The sequence below is a fragment of the Temnothorax nylanderi genome, unplaced genomic scaffold (assembly GCF_030848795.1).
Source record: "Temnothorax nylanderi isolate EJ_2023f unplaced genomic scaffold, tnyl_v1.0 TNYL_tig0217_pilon, whole genome shotgun sequence".
Taxonomy (NCBI): domain Eukaryota; kingdom Metazoa; phylum Arthropoda; class Insecta; order Hymenoptera; family Formicidae; genus Temnothorax; species Temnothorax nylanderi.
The window spans coordinates 250818-275025 of NW_027249279.1; the positions used below are offsets into that span (position 1 = coordinate 250818).

Genomic DNA, 24208 nt, shown 5'->3' on the forward strand with positions numbered 1-24208 from the left:
CCTTTGATCTTAAGGGTTTTAATGCGATTAGGCTTGATGCGGACGCGGCTGGCTCTAGAGGAGTCTGCACCTTTCTTAGAAACTGTTATGCATATTCTCTGTGCGATCTGACGGATCTTGCTGATCCCTCGGTAGAATTGATTGCGTTTACAGTGCCCTTCTTAAATCAGGAACTATTCGTATGTAATATATACCGTCATACTGGACAGGATACCCCGGCTTCCTTTTTCAATAACCTCTTCAATCATGCCCAACAATACAAATTTGCCATCTTTCTGGGTGACTTCAATGCCCACCACCCGGACTGGCTGGATAAGAGAACGGACGCAATCGGCGAAACTATTGCGACCGCCATCGCTGATTACAACCTGACTATCCTGAACGACGGAACCCCTACTTATTACAACCTATTTAATAACATCAACTCGGTTATCGATCTGTCGATCGTCTCCGCCAACCTGGCGGCCGTCTGTATTTATGATCACGAGCATAATAGAGATTTGGGAGGCAGCGACCACCTTCCCATTATCATCTGTATAAACAGCCCGATCACTCCTAAACTTAAATTTGTCCATAAACTCAAATTTAACAAGGACTCACTTGCGGATCTAACCATGCTTCTGAATCAGGAGAGACTGAGTGTAGAGGATGTTGATGTTAGCGATGCACCATACGCATACTCTCAACTGATATCCATTATCAAAACTTGTATTGCGTCCGCTCTCCAAAAGAAGAACACTTCTCCTTCCAGCTTCTCTGCTAAACGCAAGAAATTTCCGGCTCCATGGTGGAATGACGCGTGCGAGACGGCAGTTAACGATCGCAAAATCGCCGCCAAAAATTTCAAGAAGCATTACACACTAGAAAATTTGTTGAAATATCAACGTTCTGTTGCGGTTGCAAGACGCACTCTTAAACGGGAAAAAACCCGCGGATGGAAAGACCTCTGCGCCACATTCAATGCCAAAACCCCCATCCAACAAGTATGGAGATTCGTCAAGTCCTTCAAAAACCAGAACCAAGCTACTCGTCCCAACTGTGATATTGTCGAGGAGGAGAGATTGACTGAGGCTGCGATGACAAAGCTATGTCCCCCCTCATGTTCGTTCAGGGACCCTTCGCTGGAGGAAATGCTGGAGGAGGATTCCCGCAATGCAGAGCGAATCGCCGCCTGGCTGGACGAGCCGATCACAAGCGAGGAAATCCATACAGCTCTAAAATCTGCAAAAAAGAAGTCAGCACCAGGTCTAGATCAATTAGACTACAATGTCCTTGCAGCATTCCCTGAGTTCCTTTGGGAAAAGTTTCGTGTCGTCTTCAACGGTTTATTATCCAGTGGATCCTTTCCGGAAGACTGGTACACATCGCTCCTAATATTTATACCTAAGCCTGGCGGCAAAGGAGTAAGGCCAATCTCGCTCATTTCCTGTGTCCTTAAAATTCTGGAAAAGTGCCTCTATAACCGATTAAGGTGGCACCTTGAGCACAACGACCTGCTCTCCGATGCTCAGCTTGGATTCAGGAATGCTAGATCATGCTTGGATAGCGTCATAGCCTTAACTAATGACATCAAGGCGGGCTTCCTTAGGGGAGCTTACACGGCGGCCGCTTTCCTGGACATCGACGGCGCTTTCGACAACGTTCTTCCTCACATATTAATCCGAGATCTCTACAATGAAGGAGTTCCAGCTCGCTTCCGCAAGTTCACCCTCAACCTGACTGGGAGCAGGACTATCTTTTACGTCCAGAACGGCGCCAAGACTGGTCCTTTTCACGCAAGAAAGGGAACACCCCAGGGATCGATTCTGAGCCCGACGCTCTTTAACATCTACCTCAGAGATATCGTCCGGTTGATCAACCCTAACTGCAAAATATTATTGTACGCCGATGACATCGTTATCTACTCAACTGATAAAAATCCTGACAAGGCCATACAGGCCATTAACGAGTCAATACAGAAAATCTCAGCCTTCCTCTCGAGCAAAGGACTTTCGCTCTCGTCGGCCAAATCTCAAGCAATGGTATTTTCACGTAAAAGGACCTTACCTCTCTTTATTCCTGACATTGTTATCAACGGTGACTCAATCAACTATAGTGAAATAGTAAAATTTCTGGGCATATTCATCGACTCCAAATTAAACGGCAAACCACATTTCACTCATGTCATAACCAAATGCAGGAAAGCTCTCAACATCATGTCTGCTCTGGCCGGGGTTTGGTGGGGAGCCCATCCCCAACATCTTATGATGGTATACAAAGGCATCATTAGGAGCAATATAGATTACGGTTGTCAAATCTTTCAATTGTCTGGTAACCTGACCATATTTGAAAAACTCCAAAAGATACAATATAAAGCTATCCGCACTGCTTACGGTTATCGGCAATCCACGCCGATTAACGTCTTATTAGATGAGGCCAAGGAGCCTCCACTGCACTACAGATTTAATTACCTGACTGCTAAACTGGTCCTCAAGAATATTGCACAAGAGTTCAGCCCGGTTACCATCGGTTTGGATGAGCTGATCCCGCTCACCAGATCTCCTCGCAACCGCGAGAAGGCTTGCAAGATCATCCCCTCGTTCAGGTACTTCCATGCCATCATCGGCATGACAGGTAAAATTCATCAAACCGTATCTCTGCCGGTGTTCAGCCACAGTTTTCCATCACTGATCCACAATATTCAATATACACCTTTGCTTTTTCATCCGGACATAAAAAATGTGAATTCTCTCTTCCTGGAATGCACGAAAGATTTTAGAAGGGACGCCATCACGTTTTACACGGACGGCTCAAAGGATGATTCGGGATTTGTCGGCGCGGGTATATATTCGCCGGAATTAAAGATTCAGGTCATGCACAAACTGCCAATGGAGACCACTATTTTCTCCGCTGAGGCTTGGGCCATCCTCCAGGCGCTCATCATCATCTGGCAGCAAGACTTTGAAAAAGTCGTAATTTTTTCAGACTCCAAAAGCGTGTTGGAGAACGTTTGCTCGAACGCGGCAAACCAGCAAAATTACATTATCCCTTGGATTAAGGAAAAGGCATATCAACTTTCGACCAAAGGCACCAGCCTTCGCCTAATTTGGATTCCAGCCCACCGGGGTATCTCCGGTAACGAAATCGCAGACAAAACTGCTAAAACTGCCTCGAGAAGAGGCTACGTTCCTGATTTTAGAATTCCGCACCCTGATTTCTATTCAGTTGCTAGGGAAACCCTCCGTAAACGGGTTAGTGAATACTTACGCTGTTGCGGCTCTTACAAAGGCATCTATTTTTATAACAACTTTCACACAGGTAAAGATCGTCCTTGGTTTCATAAAAAACCATTCAAGCGTAAAGAAATAGTCTTAATCAATAGACTGCGCAGTGGACACGACAACCTAAACCACAACCTAGCCAGAAAAAATATAATAGACTCCGGTGCATGCCCTTGCGGCAATCCCAAACAAGATATGAACCACGTCATTTTTAATTGCTCTCTGTACTCCGATAAAGCCTCGCGCTTAGTTAAATACATGGAGGAAATTATTCCTCACTCTAGTGACATTCTTCCTTTCTTATGTAATCCTACCCATCGATTCATTCGCCTCCTTCTTGCTGCTTGTAAATCTATGAACCTTCAACCTTAACCTCCTTCCCGCGCAGGGAGTGGGGGCCGTGACGCTACGTTTGTGCCGGACTTGCGTGTCGTCACGCGCGGCGACCGCCGTCCGATTTACCTTCTTGAAGCTGGGCCATTCGTGGCCTGCGACATTGACTGGACAAGCCGCCTGCGGTTTCTACGACGAGTGGTTCGCCCTGGCCATCTTTGGAGCTGTACAGCTCGAAGGCCATAAAAAAAGAAGAAGAAGAAGAAGCGTAGTAATACACTAACTCGTATGAAGTAGTAGCGGTCGCTACCACTGTCGCCATCCTTACCAACTTTTGCGATCTATGTTATCGACGAATACACAATCTCTTTAAGCGTCCTACTTTATCTTTGAATATTTTACCTTACTTTCAAACAACTGGACACAACATATTCCAAAGTATTTCACATGTTTCAGATATGATGTTGCATATTGTTGTATATCCTAATAAATATTGATATGACATCGATATCATTGAGTCGCCAGAAGCCAAATATCTATATGTGAAAGACAATAGTGTGTTAGTAATAAATTTTAAATTATCCATATAATCCAGTTGTCTATATGTCGCTTTTATATTTTTTGTTTATTTAAAAAATGTAATAAAACAAACCTTAAAGTTAAACACAAACGTTCTTCAGCACTGACAGGCTCTCTCATAAATGTCTGCTTCTGGAGTTTTAGTGCAACAATTTGTAACAAATCTTCCAATTGTGTTGATGACATGCGAAAATAATTAATAAATCTTGCACTTTCTAATCTTATATATGGTAAGGTAGCTTTATAAAAACCATGCTCGTTGCGATTTTAAAACAGCGGTGCAACCCAAAACTTTTTTTTAGAATAATATCTTTTTTGAGTTTGATTTGTCAACAGCAAAGTAATGGCAAAAATAATATCATTGTTATATTTTATTTCACTTTCTTGAATCATACGATTACAATTTAGTAGCCAATTGTGATATTTTTGTTTTCTAGAAGCCATCGCGTAATATACAAGTTAATATAACTGGTTACACAAATAATGCAAAATTGAATGATTAAACGAACTTACCTGTAAGTGAAGTTCTATCATAATTGTATGAAGCGCCTCTTCCGAAGAGATCAAATTGTAGTACCTTCTACTATCTACCGATGTCGCCACAATATTCCAAGTATAAAACTTTCGTACGTTGTCTATCCTGGTAGGCGTGTCGCTCATTCGTATTTAAAGTGCTTTCTTTTTGGGAAAAATTCTCGGATTTATATGCTGAGAATTAGGGAGTATTTGTACTGGGAGGGATTGATCTCTTCGGAAGAGGCGCTTCATACAATTATGATAGAACTTCACTTACAGGTAAGTTCGTTTAATCATTCAATTGTATATCGCGCCTCTTCCTCGAGATCAAATTGTAGCTGTTCAAAGTTTTTTACAGCACTGATTTCACGCCCAAAATATTTATCAGCAACATTCGTCTATTTAAAGATACGTGTACATACTTTCTTATTAGTATTATGATATTGCCATTAGTAACATTAGTATTAATATTTACTTATCTAACTTGTTTTTGTTTTTTTTTTTTTTTTTGTTCAGAATTGCTAACGCATATGACCTATTGTCTGGAATAACTGGACGGTTATAAAACCTGGCAAAAGTCTTAGATTTTTTAGTCCATCCGGCAGTTTTTAGAATTAAATCTACATTAATGCCACTGCGCTCAGCCGCAGACGTTGATGCATGCCTTGTGCTATAAGCACTGAACTTAGAAGTATCTAACCCGCTATTATTTAAGACAGATTTTATCCATCGACTAAGAGTTTGACTTCCTACCGCTTTGTGAGGCTTTTTTATTGCAACAAAGAGTTTATTCTCTCCACCTCGAAGAGCTTTAGTTCTTTTCAAATAAGTAGTCAATGCGGTCGCTGGACATATTGACGAGTTACCTTCAAAAAACGGTATTATGAGATTTGGTTGAACTTTCCCGGGTCTCGAAGTCTTTATATTCTCTGGAATCTTAATTTCGTATTTATCCTCATTTTGCATAATATTCCTTATATCTATCAAGGTCAACGTTTGCATACGATGGCCTGTGACCAGAGCCAGTAATGTGACTAACTTTTTTGACAATTCATCAAGTGTAAGATCATCATTTGAGTTTAGTTTACCTAGATACTCTAAGACTATCTTCGGATCCCAGGTACAATCATATTTGGCCCTAGGAGGCTTCAACTTAGCTACACCTCTGAAAAAACCTTTGATTCTGGAGTCATCTGCAAGACTGGACCCATGGATCTTCCCGATAGCTGATCGGAAACAATTTAAGGTTCCGTATGAAGCACCATTTTTATATTGTACGGTCAAAAACCTCAAGACCATGGTTACTGTAATCTGATAAGGGTCAGACTGATTGACGCCGCAGAATCTCCACCACTTCATCAATCCAGTATTGTATTGCTTCAGCGATGATTCACTAAGTGACGCTATAATAATATCTGTAGACTCTGTCGGTGTCTCGTTCAATTGGAGTGCTCTCCTGATATAATTCCTGCAACCAGGGTAATCCTCGACCAAAGGGGATGAGGTTCTCTGTTCGAGAATTGTAACAAATTAACATCAGGTTTGAAATAAATTGGTGATGACTCAAGCATGGACATGTACACTGGAAACCAAGCCTGAGCTGGCCAACGCGGGACTACTAGAATCCCTCTACTTCTTTCGAATCTAATTTTTTCAAGAGTACGTAAAACAATTGAAAAGGGGGGAAAGGCATAGAAAAAATATTTTTTCCAGCTGACAGTAAAGGCGTCAATTTCGATTGACCCAGGATCCTTTTTCCACGAGATGTATTTCTTACACTTCGTGTTCGTTCTGGTAGCGAAAATATCAATTTCTGGATTTCCAAACTTTGAGACTATCTGGCAGAAGGCTGATTGTGCTAACGCAAATTCTGTCTCGGGCTCTAGCCTTCGAGACTCAATATCTGCCTCAACGTTATCCTTAGAGGCTATGTAGCTAGCGAAAATCCATAAATTTCTATTTTCGCACCACTGCCAGATTTTTTTTGCAATTTTTGCTAACTTTGGAAATCTAACACCTCCTCTTTTGTTAATATAAGCAATGGCTGTGGTGTTGTCTATTCTCAATAAAACATCACAATCTCTTAACTCTTTAGCGAAGCATTTCAAACCAAACCACGCGGCCAATAATTCCAGATAATTAATATGCTGATCTCGTTCCTCCTCATTCCAGAAACCATTGACTCTATGATCGTTACAATATGCTCCCCAGCTTGAAGAGGACGCATCTGAAAAGATTTCAACTGCTGGGTCGAATCTCTTTATTTGATTCTTTGCCTGATTTATATGGTTACTCCACCAATCAAAATCCTCCTCCAACTCAGACGATAATCTCATGATAGCCTCAAAATCATCATTGTTACGTTCAAGCGCCAAGAATCGTTCTCGTTCGAAGGATCTCATGTAGACTCTCCCGTACTTTAAAGTTAAACAACACGAGCCCAAGGTTCCAACAAAAGAAGCAAAGTCTCTTATTTTACATTGTTTCATGACTCTGAATTTATCGATTTTTGATCTTACTTTCTCCTGTTTTTCTATTGGAAGCTCTACTACCATTTCTTCCGAGTCGTAGATGTTTCCAAGGAATTTGCACCTAGTTGACGGAACCTTATGGCTTTTTCGATCATTAATTAAAAATCCTAATTTTTTGAGTAACCTAACAGTAACCTGTACGCTTTCCAGACATTTGATTTTAGACTTCTCAATAAACAAAATGTCGTCCAAGTATATAACTAATGTATAACCTAAGCTCCTTAAATATGAGATAACTGGTTTCATGATCTTAGTGAATGTATATGGAGCCGTGCTTAATCCAAATGGCAAACAAGTAAATTCAAACAACCTTCCTTGAAATCTAAATCTTAAGAATTTTCGATCTGACTTTCTAATTGAAATGAGATAATAGGCGTCTTGAAGGTCGATTGATGCCATGTAACAGTTGGGAGTTAATAACCGTCTAACAATTTTATCATCCTCTAATTTAAAATGTTCCGTATCAATGAATTTGTTGAGATTTTTCAAATTTAAGATTAACCGATATGATCCATCTGGTTTTGGAACTAGGAAGATTTTTGAAATAAATTGTCCTTTAGATGGAGTTACTTGACGAATAGCTCCTTTTTTAAGCAGCTCGTTTAACTGTTCCCGAATTGCAGTACTTTCCTGCAGTGACCACTTAGGTTCTACAGGTGGGACAGCTTGTGATACCTTGGATACAAATGGTATTTTGTACCCTTTAATCCAGCTCAGGATTAGCTTATCAGACGTGATGTCCGACCAGTGTGACTGAAAATGCCTGAGTCTACCTGCTAATCCACTTACAGTCGTTACTCTTGCGTCTTCGATGCTGACTGACTGTCCTTCTGTTGTGTTGATCGCTGGTTGGACTGTTTCTGCTTCTGGTACGACTGGTAAGGCCTCCGCCCGCCCGACGTCGAGTTGCGCGTCCATTTGGACGGTTGACGACGGAGCGGGCGTTTCGAGTTTTTTGATCGATTCGTCTGGTTCTGCTGAGTGTTAAGCTTTAAATTCTTGCTCGAATTTTCAAGAGTTTTTGCGGCTTTTACTTTTTCTTCCAACTTTTCTCCGAAAAGCCATTCATCGACGGTGGTTGCGTTAAGCGTCTCCTTCATTGATGCTTTAATATTCTTTACAATAAGGCTCCGACGAACGCTGGATTCTACATGTTGAAGATCTGCCATGAGTTGTAGAACTCCCCACAAGGATTCTGTCAATTCCTTGGTTGGTAGCTTCTCTTCGCTTCTGAGACTCGTGATTTTAATAAGTACATCCAACAGACCCGCTAGACTAGTCGTTATCCTCGCCTGCTTCTCCACGATTCGACTGTCTCTTTTTGTTATGGTTTCCTGAAGGCAAGCTTTTATTTCTGGATTCAACTTGGGAGGATCCATCATTAGACAGTTCTCGGGTGACGGAAATTTTTCGAGCAACCCTTTCTTTTTGTCCGCAGGCAGACCTTTTTTGATTACTTCCTCTATTCCGGCCACGAACTTTGTGTGTATGGCAGGCGCTAGCTTCCTATCCGGATGAACCCTTTCTCCTATCGCCTGAAGGATCTCGGGGTCAAGGTCTGGTTCTTTTTGTATACCTGCTGATGAGGATTTCTCCTCCGATTGATTCAGTCCTTGAGCAAGTGTATCTTTCTGAGCGACCTGGCCAGATTGAACCGTCTGATCTGTCAGCGCCACTTGGTTCTGTTCGCCAGCGTCGCTGGTTGGCGTTGTATCTTTTGGATCAACGTCTTCTGAGCTCTGAGATCTTCCTCTGTGTCTTAAGGATACAATGGAACTGTTATTCGAGACCGAACTTCCTCGTGATCCACGATCTTGGTGTGAATCACTACGATTATCATCTTGCGTCTGACTAGGGCTTCTAGTACGTTCTTGACTTGAACGTCGTTCACGACTGGCGCTGCGACCTGAATATCGTCCCCGTCGGTCATAATAATAACCATAGGTATTATAATGGACTCTTCTATCGCCATGTCTGCTAGAACGTTCCTCACGATAGCGCCTATCATCATGATAATCCGGATACGATCGATGTCCGTGTTCATCACCTCTTTGATAACCTGTTATATCAAAATCAGATCGTAAATACACTTAGGTATGTCAGACTTTTGCACAGTTGAGCTGTGAACGAATTATTATTTCTATCAATGCCAGTTAGACCGACTTGATAGGTTATGCATGTCGACAGTTGTCAAATACGGTCGGACCGTACGTGGATTTCTATACCGATGTCGGTTGGACCGACACGGTAAGGTTATGTGTAACGTTAGCATTGTCAGATGTCGGTTGGACCGACCTGACCGCAACTTGGCACATAATTTTGACAACATTTGTTCGGCGTAATAATATGCAACAGCTCTTCCGCTGTGTACGCTCGATCGCCGGCTTGCGAGCCGGTCTCGTGTGCTTCCGATTAGGAGAGCATTTACGAGAGAGCGAGGCACGTGTCCGTCTCGTTTCCGCGTGCCGAAAAACGAGTGAGTGAGAAAACTCGGCTCGCTGAGGTGTCGTTATTGCCGCCACGGCTTGCGAGCCGGTCGGCGACACCGCCCTAAAATTAGGTTAAGTGTGTTTTAACTTACCACAACAACTTGATTTATTTTTCTTTTGACGATCAATTCTTTTCTTTAATCGCTTAATTTCTTTCCTCAACTCATTCTCCTTGTCTTCATCTCTTACTGAATGTCTCTTCCTTTTGTTCGACATTATTCTCTTGCTGATAATTTTTTCTCGTGTGACGTGTTCGGCACAAAGAAGAAGAATGAGCGACACGCCTACCAGGATAGACAACGTACGAAAGTTTTATACTTGGAATATTGTGGCGACATCGGTAGATAGTAGAAGGTACTACAATTTGATCTCGAGGAAGAGGCGCGATATACAATTTGTTTTTAACTGATTACACAAACGACGCAAAATCTGTCTCTCAACTTTCAATTCTGTCGCCCTGCTACCCTTTTCATGTACAAAAATTATCGCTGTTTAGTTCAGCGACAAAAGTTGTCACGTGATCATTTTTGTCGCTCAAACAATCAGTTTCAGCGGCTCGTGAAAAGGCACCTTATTTATGCGTAAATAAGAATACGCATACGGAGTACGAGTGCGTGTCGTATTCTAGCTTATTTACGCAATATAGCTGAGTATGGTATTGATGGTGATATCTCGCTATGTATTATGATAATGTGACTTTTTCAGACAATAATTTACAATGCCATTTTGTATGTTGACATGATATACTTTGTCTAATGCGAAATTTGTGGATGTACTGCTCGATCAACAAGTGTTGAAATGTCAACACAGATTTCAGATGTTGCAATCCGCATTAAATGTGACAATGCAGCATCAGTCATCGAAGCACGGCTTTTACTTTTTATTTGCTTCATTACTGAAAACGCACTCTCACAACGGTAAGTGGAACCGAACATGGAGCAGATTTTAAGGCCAAAATCTCTTAATTTAGGATAAAGTGGTCTCCGATAAAAGCTTAAAAAATTCTAATTCACTTTCTGCTCGTACCATCAGAAAAGGATCGGCCTGTAGATCGCACAACTCCATTCGATATTCAACTTTTTGTTGATCGATTGCAACTGTCATTGGGTTGTTAATAACACAACGATTAATGATAATTATAAGCTATAAACCTTGCTTGATCAATAAGAAACTTATATACGGAAGCACATATCATAGTATGTTGTAGTTATCGAGAACTAAGGTAACAAAGGTTCGGCCCCAGTGAAACGCATACTCCCTCGTCTTCGCCAACCGAAGGTTGGCAGCAGTCGGGAGAAAAAGAATAATATCAGTTTTTAAATCGTCAAAATCGGTAAAACGAGAATTGAATTCATTACTAATGTTATCTATAAAATCGGAAAAATGGATGAAACTTATAGAAGAAAAATCTTTTTTTAATTCTTTACAACAAAGAAAATGAACTAATTCGTCTTTCATTAGTTCTATTTTAAATACAGTTAAACGATTCCGATATCCATTAATATAATGCATTAAATTTCAGATAGTTTGCTTCTGAGTTTGTAATTTTAAATTAAGTTTATTCAAATGTTGTGTAATGTCAACAAAAAAAGCAAGCTCACTCAAAAATTTTGAATCCTGAAATAATTTTTCCAAATCAGCGGTATCGCTCTTAACTTCATTTTTTTTAAATATTGGTATTTTTTTCCTAAGAGCGAAAAAATGATTTAAACATTTACCAGCACCCAACCAGCGAACTTCGCAATGCAGTGGTAGATCTCCATATGCAGCATTTACTGCTTGCAAAAATGCCTGAAATTTGCGATGAGATAAATGATTTATTACCGCCTCTAATTAAATTTGTTATCTTCGTCACTAATTTCATTGTTGAAACGATCTTTATAATTTTCCCACATAACACTTCTTGATGAATGATGCAGTGTATCATTCGACAAAAAATATTATGCTTTCTTAATTGGCCACAAAATCCATTTTCAGTTCCTACCATTGCCTTTGCTCCATCATCAGTTACAATAGCAGTACATTTTTCGAAACCGTTACAAAATTCATTCACATGTTCCCAGACAGCGTTAAAAATATCAATACCTTTCGTTGTATCGTGTAATGAAGCCAATGACAACAACTCTTCATTAATAGAAAAGTCGTTTTGGATACATCTTACAAATATACATAATTGACTAACGTCTGAAATGTCAGTGCTTTCGTCAAGGCATAGTGAAAAATATCGACAAGATTGCAGTAAATTTTTTAACTTTTGTTTAATGTCCATATCAATGTCCTTAATTCTAAGAGTAACAGTTTGGCGCGATAATGGTACTTGTTCGAATAATTGTATTGCACGTGTATTATCGAAAGCTCTAGCCATTTCAATTGCACACTTTTTAATAAACTCTCCATCTGAAAACCACTTTTTCGCTCGTGCAATTTCTAAAGAAACGGCATAAGACGCTGCAAGGCATTGTTATTGCAAGGTTTTATTTGAAAACGGATTATTTTCAACATTTTCTGGCAAATGTTGTTGCATTTTGAGACTTTTCAAAATTTGTATTCTACTGTCTCCATGATAATGCCCGTAATCTTTTTTATGACTTGTGCTATAATGGCGAGAAATATTAAAAGATTTCATAGAGGAAATTACAATGTTACATAGTAAACACTGCGGTTTATTTTCCGCATTTAAGAAAAAAAAATAATCAATTTCCCAGCTCTGTTGAAATTGACGATTGGACGTATCTTCGCGTTGTCTTTTCGACATCGTTAGTAGAGTTTAGAGTTATAAAAATATATTATAATAATAGTAGGGATATAAATATTCGGTGTACAACTTAGTTCGGTCCGTTTTCAAAAGATGGCTCTAGGTGCTATAAATGGTTGACGGCGACAGCTGATTTTTGCTGTATCGTGAAGTGTCAACATCTGTCAACCAAATATTGTTTACAAGCCTTTGAGTTTTGCACAACAAGTTTAATTTTTACTGCGTTGAAAATGTCGAGTTTCGTTCCAAATAAGCACCATTTGCGGGAAGTTTTGATTTTCTGTTTCAATTGGAAGAAAAGTGCAGCTAAAGCGCATCGAATGCTTGTGGAAGTGTATGGTGAATCTGCACCATCGGATAAATCTTGCAGAGAATGGTTTCGACGATTTAAAAGTGGTGATTTTAGTGTTGAAGACAAAGAGCGTTCGGGTCGGGTGTGATCCACTATGAGCTGCTAAAACCTGGTCAAACCATCACGGGAGACTTCTACAGGCAACAATTGATCCGTTTAAAGCGAGCTATAGCCGAAAAACGTCCAGAATATGTGACCAGACACGAATCCATAATCTTTCACCATGACAACGCTCGGCCTCATGTTGCTGTTCCGGTTAAAAACTATTTGGAAAATATCGGATGGGAAGTTCTGGCTCACCCGCCTTATAGCCCAGACCTTGCCCCTTCCGACTACCATTTGTTTCGATCGATGCAGAACGCTTTGACTGGAATACGTTTCACTTCAGAACAGGGTATCAAAAATTGGCTCGATTCATTCTTGGCTTCAAAAGATGAACGCTTCTTCCGCGACGGAATCCATAAATTGCCAGAAAGATGGGAAAAAGTAGTGGCTAGCGATGGACAGTACTTTGAATAAGGTATTAATTCATTTTATCGTTCAAATAAATGCGTTTTTCAAGCAAAAACGGACCGAATTAAGTTGTACACCCAATAATATGGTTTAAGCCTTTAAGCTGTACTGTGCATACGCGTCATAACGTGGGAACAGTAAGCAGTAGCTCGTAAAATGCACAATGCTCATAAGCAAGCTAGGATGCTAGATGCTATATCCGCTAGGACTAGGAATACGCGTCAAATACTGGAAGAGTCGGGAAACCAAATGGAAGAGTGGGGGGAGCCGAGCTCGAGCTCTGTGGTAGGGGAAAGAGCCACGAGTGGCCCGCGGGCCGCAGGTTAGACAGGCCTGCTGTAGACCATGACTTTTATAATAAAAGATGGAAAAAGAAGAAAAAGAAAGAAAGAAACGGTCGATCTCAGAAGATCAACGCCGCGTGTTGCTTTGGATGGTATTCAGCAACTTAAAGTATTCCGTGGCGTGTTGCCACAGTATATACAGTAGCGCAACTCCCTGTCGGCACCTTTGATGTCAGCGTGTACGAAATTCTACTGCACATGCGCGAGCTAAGTAAGTAACCAATCAAAGATCTGCTCTTTTTAGCTGAACTTCTTGCACCGTTCATCTTACCTCTTTTTCTCTCTAACGAGGAGAGAGAGAGAGGAAAGATAAATGGTGCAGAAGCTAAAAGAACAGATCACATACTACTGATCTTTTATATTACTTTATCTGCTTTTCATCATTTCTTCTTTTTTCTAACTTATTATATATATATATATATATATATATATATATATATATATATATATATATATGGGACGATCCACGTCACTTTTACCCCCCATCTGTCCAAAATTGGTATGGACGGATTTTAATGACCAAGGGCGGAAAATGTTTGTCTTGAAAAGAGCTTTCGAAAGGCGTGTGGCATATATGCGCAATTCAACATGGCGTCATAGTTATGGCTGCTTAAAGGGATAAATTCAAAATTTCAGATCCAACATGGGCAGATAAAACGGTGAAAAGTAACTAAATTCGGGTGAAACTCAGTATTTGGGAAATTTTGGGGTCGCTGATTACGAATCTGAACGTAAAATTGTGAAATTCAAAATGGCGGATCCAATATTGCGGATGCAAATATGAGAAACGGACGAAAATTCCAGTAAATGATCTGAAAACTCTTACTGGAAGGTTTTTTGGGTCGCTGATCACGAATTTGTAGCTAATTTGTTAAAAAACAACAGACAAACCGTGTTAATTGAAATTCTACTCTTAGCGTTACCCAGAGATGACGGCGTGGACGTGGTAGAAATTCATCTCCTTTGGAGTGCTTTATTTTCGTGTGTTTCCCTGGCCTCTCACGCTTCGGGGTGCTTTATTTTCGTGAGTTCACCTGTACTGTAGAATGTTCAGTGGTTGCTCACTAGCAGAGTACTGATAAGAGATTACAGTACATGAAATACTCTGCTAGTGAGCAACCACTGAACATTCTACAGTACAGGTGAACTCACGAAAATAAAGCACCCCGAAGCGTGAGAGGCCAGGGGAACTCACGAAAATAAAGCACCCCGAAGCGTGAGAGGCCAGGGGAACTCACGAAAATAAAGCACTCCAAAGGAGATGAATTTCTACCACGTCCACGCCGTCATCTCTGGGTAACGCTAAGAGTAGAATTTCAATTAACACGGTTTGTCTGTTGTTTTTTAACAAATTAGCTACAAATTCGTGATCAGCGACCCAAAAATCCTTCCAGTAAGAGTTTTTAGATCATTTACTGGAATTTTCGTCCGTTTCTCATATTTGCATCCGCAATATTGGATCCGCCATTTTGAATTTCACAATTTTACGTTCAGATTCGTAATCAGCGACCCCAAAATTTCCCAAATACTGAGTTTCACATGAATTTAGTTACTTTTCACCGTTTTATCTGCCCATGTTGGATCTAAAATTTTGAATTTATCCCTTTAAGCAGCCATAACTATGACGCCATGTTGAATTGCGCATATATGCCACACGCCTTTCGAAAGCTCTTTTCAAGACAAACATTTTCCGCCTTTGGTCATTAAAATCTGTCCATACCAATTTTGGACAGATGGGGGGTAAAAGTGACGTGGATCGTCCCATATATATAAGATATAATGTATATAAAATATAATGTACATCTTTGCGATAAAAAACAATATACAAATGTGATAAAATGTTGAGAGAATCTAAATAATGAAGCAAATGACATGTAGAGTAAATATTTATAATAATAATGTTATTATAATTAAAAAAAATATGTATAAATATTTTTTTATCTAGTCTATAAATATATACATTTATTTATTGAAATAATATATACTATTTATATTATTTATACTACATAATACTATTTATATACTACATATACTAAATATACTATTTATTGAAATAATATATACTACTTAAATCAATATCTTAAATTTTTCTATTAAAAAAATACAAATATATTAACCGAAATTAATAAATGGAAATCAAAGTACATTATTTGTACACAATAATAAAAATATGTCGGAAAGAGAATTTATTTAAAAACATTAGAAATATGCATTACAAACACATCATCACGCATACATACACGTATATATATATATACGTATATACATTTTTATATTATTTATATATATCTATATGTACCCGGATAGTTAAATTTGTCAAGAATAGATTTAGAAAATATCTATAAATTTTAAGTCCATTTTCTATTGCTCAACTAGTGCAGCCATTTCGTTCAGTTATAGAAAACAGACCCTTGAGAGAGTGTCGACAGGAATATAACAGGATCTGCAGAACATAATGATAGATTTGACTGCAGAAACTGAGCAGCCGTTTCGTAATCATTTAAATAATTGTATTCCATTTAAATATTTTCTAAATGACAGATTCTTTTCGGTTTCTGCAGACAATCTGTTATCAGATTATATCGACAGAATCTGTCAGCAAAACACGAGTTTAATGCGGATACAGATGATACTGGATCTGTTGTAATATCTGCTGCCAATCTGTTATTGTCATACTATGGGCAATTTGTTTAATATAGGTATATATATATTCTCCACAGTTGAATCATTTGTCCATATTGCTATTTGATCCAAATTTTGATATAAGGCAAAAAAAGGTGCAAGAGAAAAATAAAATCTCTCTTCTTTAACCTGCCAATATACTTGCCATGATACTTAATATGTAAGAGATGCACATTTATGCAATGGGGGAATGCTCCGTCTTCTTTGTAGTCTTCTATTTATTTATGCGGCAATTATGACTCCTTGCGCGAGAAGCACATCAGACACCTATTTACGTTATAAACAAAATATTAGATAGCAAGATTTAAAAATAAAGATAAATATCTTATTTCATATTTTATTAACACAATTGTACGAATATATTACAAGAAAACTATAGTTAAAAACTATACATATTGTACATATAACAAATTGTATGTAACAATCAATTTTAAGAAACTTTAAACCTAAAAAAGACGAAACAATACACATGCATATGGATATATGAGACGCGCATAAAGTACATAGTTATAAAAAGTTTTACATGACAGTTAATTTCAAGAAACATTAAATCTAAAAGATGAAACAATAAATCCATGCATATAGCTAAATGACACACACAAATGATACACATACAAAATACACAGTTATAAAAAATGTTATGAGTTAATTTCAAGAAACCTTAAGCCTAAAAGACAAAACGATAAACTCGTACATATAAATATATGACACACATACACACACACACACACACAAAATATATATAGTTATAAACAATGTTATGTAGGTGTTAATTTCAAGGAATCTTAAGCCTAAGAGACGAAACAATAAACCCGTGCATGTAAATATATATGACGCACGCACACACACACACATACAAAATACATAGTTATAAAAAATGTTATATGACAGTTAATTTCAATAAACCTTAAACCTAAAAGACGAAACAAGAAACCTATGCATGTAGATATATGACACACACACAAAACACAAACTTGGAAAAAAAGTACATTACTGTATGGACATACATGCATATAAATATATATTGTTAAATATATCTTTATTTCTTCTCTCCTAACTCTCAGTCATTTGTCTGTACCTCAGCTACTCGATCCACCTCGGTACGAGCCAAAGAGAAAGCGAGAGAGAAGAAAAATTTTCTATAATAATTAACCCTGTATGATTTCATGGAATATATAAATCGCAAACCTAAAGAACAAACGGGAAATACTAAGTTATAAAAGATAATCCATTATTTGACTACTAATTAACCGAATTTCATAATAATGCGCATTTTTAGTGAAAATAAGACTGCATGCATACAAACAAGTAAAAAATAAGTCAGAAAAGAAAAGAATTATAAATGTAAAATATTAAGAAGTTTTCTATTTTTTTTAGTGACTTTTTTATCAACATTTTTGGGTGCTTTTTATTATGTTGAGACAAAGTATAGTAAATACGCATGCGCATAAATAGTTTTATTAAATACACTGTTGGAAAATTTGGACATGGTGCTTCAAAAGGTACGGCTTGTGCAAGTTCAAATAAATATTTACCAATATTTTTTTGGAAACAATTACTTTCAAAAGTAGTTACAAATATTTTTTCTAATTCATGTATATAAGAACAAAAATTAAGACTTGCTACGTTCAAATTTCCAAATTGATTTTCTTCTGTGGTAGTAAAAGCTCGAAAAGAACAATATAAACTAGTATCATCTATGACAGTCTTGTTTTCATTAAGATAAGTTGTACACGCTTCACATGTATGTATTTGTAGACATTTCTTTATTAAATACCCGCATACATATCTAAACGCATTTTCTTCTGGCAGGTCCATATTGTAATAGTCATGATTGGGGATGTCTAAAATTGGACGCGCCGAAGATGGAATGAACGCAGAAGATGATGAAGGACTCGAATATGATTGATCTCCAATTAAATTTAACATTTCATCTGTATCTACAGCACAATTTTGCGTATCTGTATGTTGTAACAGTTTCATACTGAATAATTTTTTAAAAGCGCGAGTAAACTGTATTGGTGTCGGATTTAAGCAATTACCGCCTTGTTGTCTAATAGAACCAAAAAAATTTTCAATACAGTCTTGATTTATTCTTCGTGTGCGAAGATATGGAAAATCGTAACATTTTAATTTATTCCAAAGTAGCATTATACTTTTAATTGTTATTTGCTAGCATTCAAAACAATTAACTCTAACACGTGAACCTTTTTCATTAATTACATTTATATTTTTCATAAAATTTATCATTTGTTCTAAGAAATTAATTTGTTTTTCGCTTCCTGTAAATACTTTTCCATATTCTTTAGGGTTATTTATTGCAGAGGAATTTAGAATATCAAATAATTTGTCAAAATGATCAATGAAATCTATTGTTCCTATTGCCTTACTTGAAAGAAAGCCAGAGGACATCTGAGTACACATGCCTGCAGCTACGCGATTACTAAAAATTTGAACGGCATATTTGACTTTCATTTTTTGAAAACTGGTAGGTTCAATATGATTTTTAGATAGTTTCGGAGCGGTTTTAATCCATTGCTTACTATCTATGTTATAAAAATCGACAATATGAGTCCATAAAGCAACTTTGTCCATTCCAAATTCTATACGATGTTTGTATAAATTATCGCGTGTTCTTTTCATTAAATGGGGAGTATCGAATATGTACAATATTTCAAAATCGTCAACTAAAAAAATTGAATTGTTTATTGAAATGCCCAATTCACGAGACAGCTGCATGAAATTAGGCGGTAATGAATTTAATTTTACAGATAAAGCATCAAAAATTTTGTTGTTTTTTGCCGGGTTTAATTTGCCATGTGTGCGTGAATGAATGTAGACCACGAATGGAAGGTAATGCAAACTGTTTCCTAAGTTCTCGATAATTTCGCGGACTTAAAAAAAATAAGCTTAAAGCAAACCGTTTAAATTCAGGACTATATCTTCTCCCATGTTTGCTTTTAATTTGCGCGTCAATTTGTGCAGATAATAATTGTGCAAAATTAGTCGGTAGTAACTTACAGCCTAATTGACGAAGAATTTCGTGTTCCTTACATTCTTCCTGAGACTTTGCCTTGCTTTCCAGGTTCTCAACTTTCTTTCGAAGCCGTCTAAGTCTTTCACGTAGCATTTTATTATCTGCTTTCAATTTTAAATGTCGTTCTCTCCATTTCTTCTGCCGCGAAGTTTCTTTTACAGCTGCTGAACACATGCTTCTGGATCTTTTACAGCTGCTGGATGTGCTTCTAAACAATAGAGAAATATTATAACATTACAGAAATATATTGCATGTATTGAAAAAAAATAAAATTATACAACTAGAAAAAATATAAATATATTGAGAAAAATTAACTAACAATTTTAATAATTTTGCAATCCTGTACAGGAAAAAAATAAAGTACAAATAACATGAGAATTTTGAAAACTTCTAAATAAATGTAATTAGATACTGAATATATTATGCAATCATGTAAATAATTATTTTTTACATTTATTTTTATTGTTTTAAAAAATTAAGAGAAAAACGACAAAATAATATAAAATATAAAACTGAGAAATATATTTTAATGTGTGCATGTGTATTTATAAATCGAAATAATAACTATCATAAACTGTATATCTTTACAAATAATACAATATAATTAAAATGCACACACATATGTTGAATAAAGTAAAAACTTACGGTTTAGCAATTTCAGCATCTCTATCCATGGATAGCGTTGCGTTTGACGTCTGGATACTACTGAAACATATCACATACATTTTTCATACCCTATATTGATAGAAAAATAAAATATATATATTTTGCACAAAAAATATATTATAACAGCAAAATCAATTTTTGTTATAGAAATATGTTATAAGGTATATAGAGATTGAAGAACCTGTTTGTTTCTTCTTGTTGTTCAACAACTTCAATCACTGCTTCATCTTCCTTATCATTTCTTTCTTGTGTATGTTCTTCTGATGCTGTTGTCACAAGTGTATTGCTGTAAAAGTTATATTATGGATAGTATTATTATATTTCATATATTATCAAATATTGTTGATATTATTAAATGTAATATTATTATTTTATATTATCAAATGTTTTTTATCTTATCAAATATATAGTATCATTTTATATTATACAATATTGTTCATTATTAAAAAATTTAAATTTTATTTAGAATAAACAATAATGTGCAGTATAAAAAGTTTATTACTTACTCTCTTCCAAAAAATATTGTAGGTACAGCATCAGGATGAAGAGAAGCTCTTTTTTGGCCTATTTTGTACCACTTTTCTTCAAAATGCAAGTGGCATAGTCGATAGTTGCGATGACCATATTCTGGGCCCATCACTTGCAAGTCGAGTCTTCCACATGCATGTATCCATTGCAACCATCTAAAAATGTTATGCCAATTTGTTATTAACATAAAAAATATATTACATATATATATAGATAGATTTTAGGGAAATATGAAAATATTGAATGTGTGTGGATTCAATATATCTATATAAAATTATATACATGCTTTAAAAAATGATAATTAAAACAAAATTGTACCTATCATGTTCCTTAGGGAATAAAAAAAAGTGTCTTTTCTCCGTAATATTGTTGCACTCCTTCGCAACACACCATAAACTTGATTTACGATTCGACATCTTTTTCTATATTTTTCATGTCTTCTAAGAAGCAGCACCTGCAACAAAGCTAAGATCAAAAGTGCTTTTTGGAAGAGAATAGAAAATCTGTACAATCTTATTTATATACAGATTAACTATTCCCTCTAAGAGTGAATATAATTTTTCTCGGTTAACCGTCAATTTTAAGTTTTATTTCTTTCACTCTTTATATAATTGAACACTGAACACTGAACACTGAACACTGAACACTAAACACTGAACACTCCTGCTCACTTTCTTTATCTTTCACGTCTAACTCCGATTTCTCGCACACGACGCACACTTCACTTCTATGTAAGATGCTGTTACCGCCAATTTTAACCGTTATATAGGTAGGAGAGAAAGCGCTATAGAGGAAATAGAGAGAGGAAGTGCGACAGAAGATCATTTCTGTGATTGGTTATCTACTTAGCTCGCGCATGTGCAGTTGAATTTCGTACACGCTGAAATCGGGAGAGTTGCGCTACTGTATATACTGTGGTGTTGCCTTGGAGATTAGGCAAATCTTAGAATCTGCGGCGTGTTGCTTGAAGTGTTAGTCAGCACACTTAAGCACACTCGCGGCGTGTTGCTTTGAGCGGCGTGTTGTTTTAAGCGGCGTGTTGCTTTGGATGGTGGTCAGCAACTCATGCACACTCGCGGCGTGCTGCTTTAAATGGTAATAAAGCGAACTACGCACGCGGCGTGTTGCTTTCGCCGAGGGCAACAACCACGAGAATTCAAGTTCGCTCGCGGCGCGTCACCCCGAGACCGACGACTTGTGATGCCAATGGTATACGCGGCGTATTGCTTTCTATAAAGTATCGGGGGTTGTCACCCACCGTCATTTGAAACATCATAAGATGTTGTTAACGCCCTACTCTCCCGCCGCGCGTGACGCAACAGCAGAAGAGCAAGACGCCCTTAGACCGCCTCTCACTCGCAACATTTGTCGGGACGAGCCAGCTAGCTCAACCGAGTACGTCACGTCTCAGAGAGAGACACCCAGAGGCTCCGCTGAGCCCAGATTACCCATTTCGGGACTCCGGACAGAATATGCGAGCGCGCCTAGAGACGGCCCGTGCTTCACGAGAAAACCGGCATGATCGGGGCACAGGCGAGTGCGATCCAACCATATCCGGTCACTCGAGTACCGCCCCAGTACTCAGCAACACTCCGCTACGTTCTCCTTCATTTACGAACGCTGATCTAAGCGTTTTTCAATAATTAAAATTAAAATTACAACACGTGGGCGCCGACCTGCAAGCGCTTTGCCACGTGAGCACCGTTCTGCGAGTGCTTCCGATAGTCATGACTACTCCCACCAGTAGATAGGGACAGTGGGAATCTCGTTAATCCATTCATGCGCGTCATTAATTAGATGACGATGAGGCATTTGGCTATTTACATCACGCCTATTTGCGCGTCTTACCGCTTCGGGGCAGTGCGATTCCTGTTAACAACGGGACCTGGCTGAGCGATCCTACAGGTTAACGATTGGATTGCTCTTCTGCGCAACAGGTTGCCCAAACAATAAGGATACGAGATCCAGCATAACTTTCTTTCTGATTACATCCTATCCAATATTGACTGGGTCTATCTAGCACTCTTGGCAAGTCCTCCCACAGGAGGGAAACCCATCTGACTGATCTGCCGCGGGATTCCTGCGTACGGGCTGGAAAAATTATAAAGCAGAGTCCCCAGCTTGGGGAAACGGAACTTGGCCGGCTTAGTGTTGCCGTTACCGTGGCGGTCGGTCGCACGGCTCTGCCGCCGTTCGATGCCCATCCGAACGACTCACATCACTGATGTCTACGGCAAAAGTGCCGGCATAGCTTAAAATCGGGAGTGTAGAAGGCTCCGGAATAAATAAATAGATAAATAAAATGCTTGGGTAGATCAGGTCCCAGACCATCGTTAATATATAAAAGATTACATCAGTGAGCTAGTGCCAAGTGTTTTTAATCTGCAGCGTCGCTGCTGTTAAGGCGCAACGGCGCATTATAATCCATAAACATATGGAAGAGTTCCACTGAGCTCCTGAGCGCTTGAAGTGTTAGCGTTCTCAGCGAGCCTCTGTCTTTAATTTGCAGCTCATGAAGACAGGTAACAGTGTCTCTGGGCATTGCTCCTCTTGTCCCAATAACTATTGGGAGGATCACACAGTCTTTCGCCTCTAACTGAGCTTTAAGCGGGGCTACGAGGGACGCATATTTGGTGAGCTTGTCCCTTCTACCTCTCTCTAGGAGATCACCATCCTTATGGCAGATTGTGATATCAGCCACAAAGACCCTTTCCCGATACTGTATGATCAGGTCTGGTTAGAGATTCCTCAAATGAGGGTCCTACAGTCGAGCCTCCTTCGTTACTGACATGCCACGCTGCCCCAAAACGTGACGTTCTATGCAGTCTCGGATGTCATTATGCCGTTTGATTCGACCAGACTTGGTGTACGTGCACTGCCCCAGTATATGACCCAGCGTCTCAGGCTGCGCCTTGCATTTACGGCACATGACGCTGCCGGTCTTGGCGACTATATTAAGCGACACCTTGTTCGCAGCCACATTGGCTCTCAGCTTGAGTGCCGTGGTATACCTAGGCGGTTTCAACATGCTAGGACGGTATAGCCATTCGTTGCCTATTTTATCATTTTTATAGGCTTGCACTCCCTTCCCTTGGGAAGGCAATTCCGCCCATCTCTTCCATTCGTTTGCTTTAGCTTTGAGCTTGTAGCCGTTGATCTGTTTGGTCGACTGTAGTGGCCAGCCAAGTTTGGCTACATGCACAAGGCGCTTTAGTTTGTTCTCCAGCCCCGACGCTACTACTAGGGCTTGTATTGCCGGGTCGATATTAGTTAGAAAGCGAAGTCCAGCTTTTAGAGTTGCGGACGTTACAACAATTTCGAGCTTCGGAAAGCCCATGCCGCCATCACGTTTAGATGCGTATAGCAGACCATCTGCTGTAGACTGTGGGAGGTGCAGATAGTCTCCGCCGTCCTTAGTGTTTGGTCTAGATCTCTTAGCACTGTGGCACTTATAGTGCCAGCGGTGAAGGCATACAAAAAGTGCGGCATAACATACCGCGCCAGGAGCTCGACTTTTTGGTGAGGCTTCATGGGTAGCCTTTTAATTCTTGGGACCGCGTCCCTTAGTCGTGCGATTGCACGCTTAATAATTACTTCTTCCCACGGAGTAACCTGCATACCCA

The 24208-nt window shown here is 38.6% G+C and overlaps 3 protein-coding genes across 3 annotated transcripts; all 3 read right to left on the reverse strand.

The window, feature by feature from the left end:
* Positions 1–5097: 5097 nt before the first annotated feature.
* On the reverse strand, positions 5098–9958 carry LOC139779273 (uncharacterized). The gene is made up of 3 exons (XM_071717577.1): positions 9801–9958; positions 8009–9278; positions 5098–6197 (listed from the first exon to the last, which is right to left on the reverse strand). Exons 1-2 carry the CDS (start codon positions 9922–9924, stop codon positions 8014–8016), a joined length of 1389 nt encoding a protein of 462 aa, XP_071573678.1. The 5' UTR covers positions 9925–9958; the 3' UTR covers positions 5098–6197; positions 8009–8013.
* LOC139779271 (uncharacterized) lies at positions 5309–7090 on the reverse strand. The gene is made up of 4 exons (XM_071717575.1): positions 6690–7090; positions 6407–6623; positions 5555–6197; positions 5309–5367 (listed from the first exon to the last, which is right to left on the reverse strand). Exons 1-4 carry the CDS (start codon positions 7088–7090, stop codon positions 5309–5311), a joined length of 1320 nt encoding a protein of 439 aa, XP_071573676.1.
* A 9175-nt stretch (positions 9959–19133) lies between the features above and the next one.
* LOC139779272 (uncharacterized) lies at positions 19134–21010 on the reverse strand. Its single transcript, XM_071717576.1, has 5 exons — positions 20904–21010; positions 20564–20740; positions 20239–20298; positions 20037–20096; positions 19134–19599 (listed from the first exon to the last, which is right to left on the reverse strand). Exons 1-5 carry the CDS (start codon positions 20999–21001, stop codon positions 19134–19136), a joined length of 861 nt encoding a protein of 286 aa, XP_071573677.1. The 5' UTR covers positions 21002–21010.
* Between the last annotated feature and the right edge of the window lie 3198 nt (positions 21011–24208).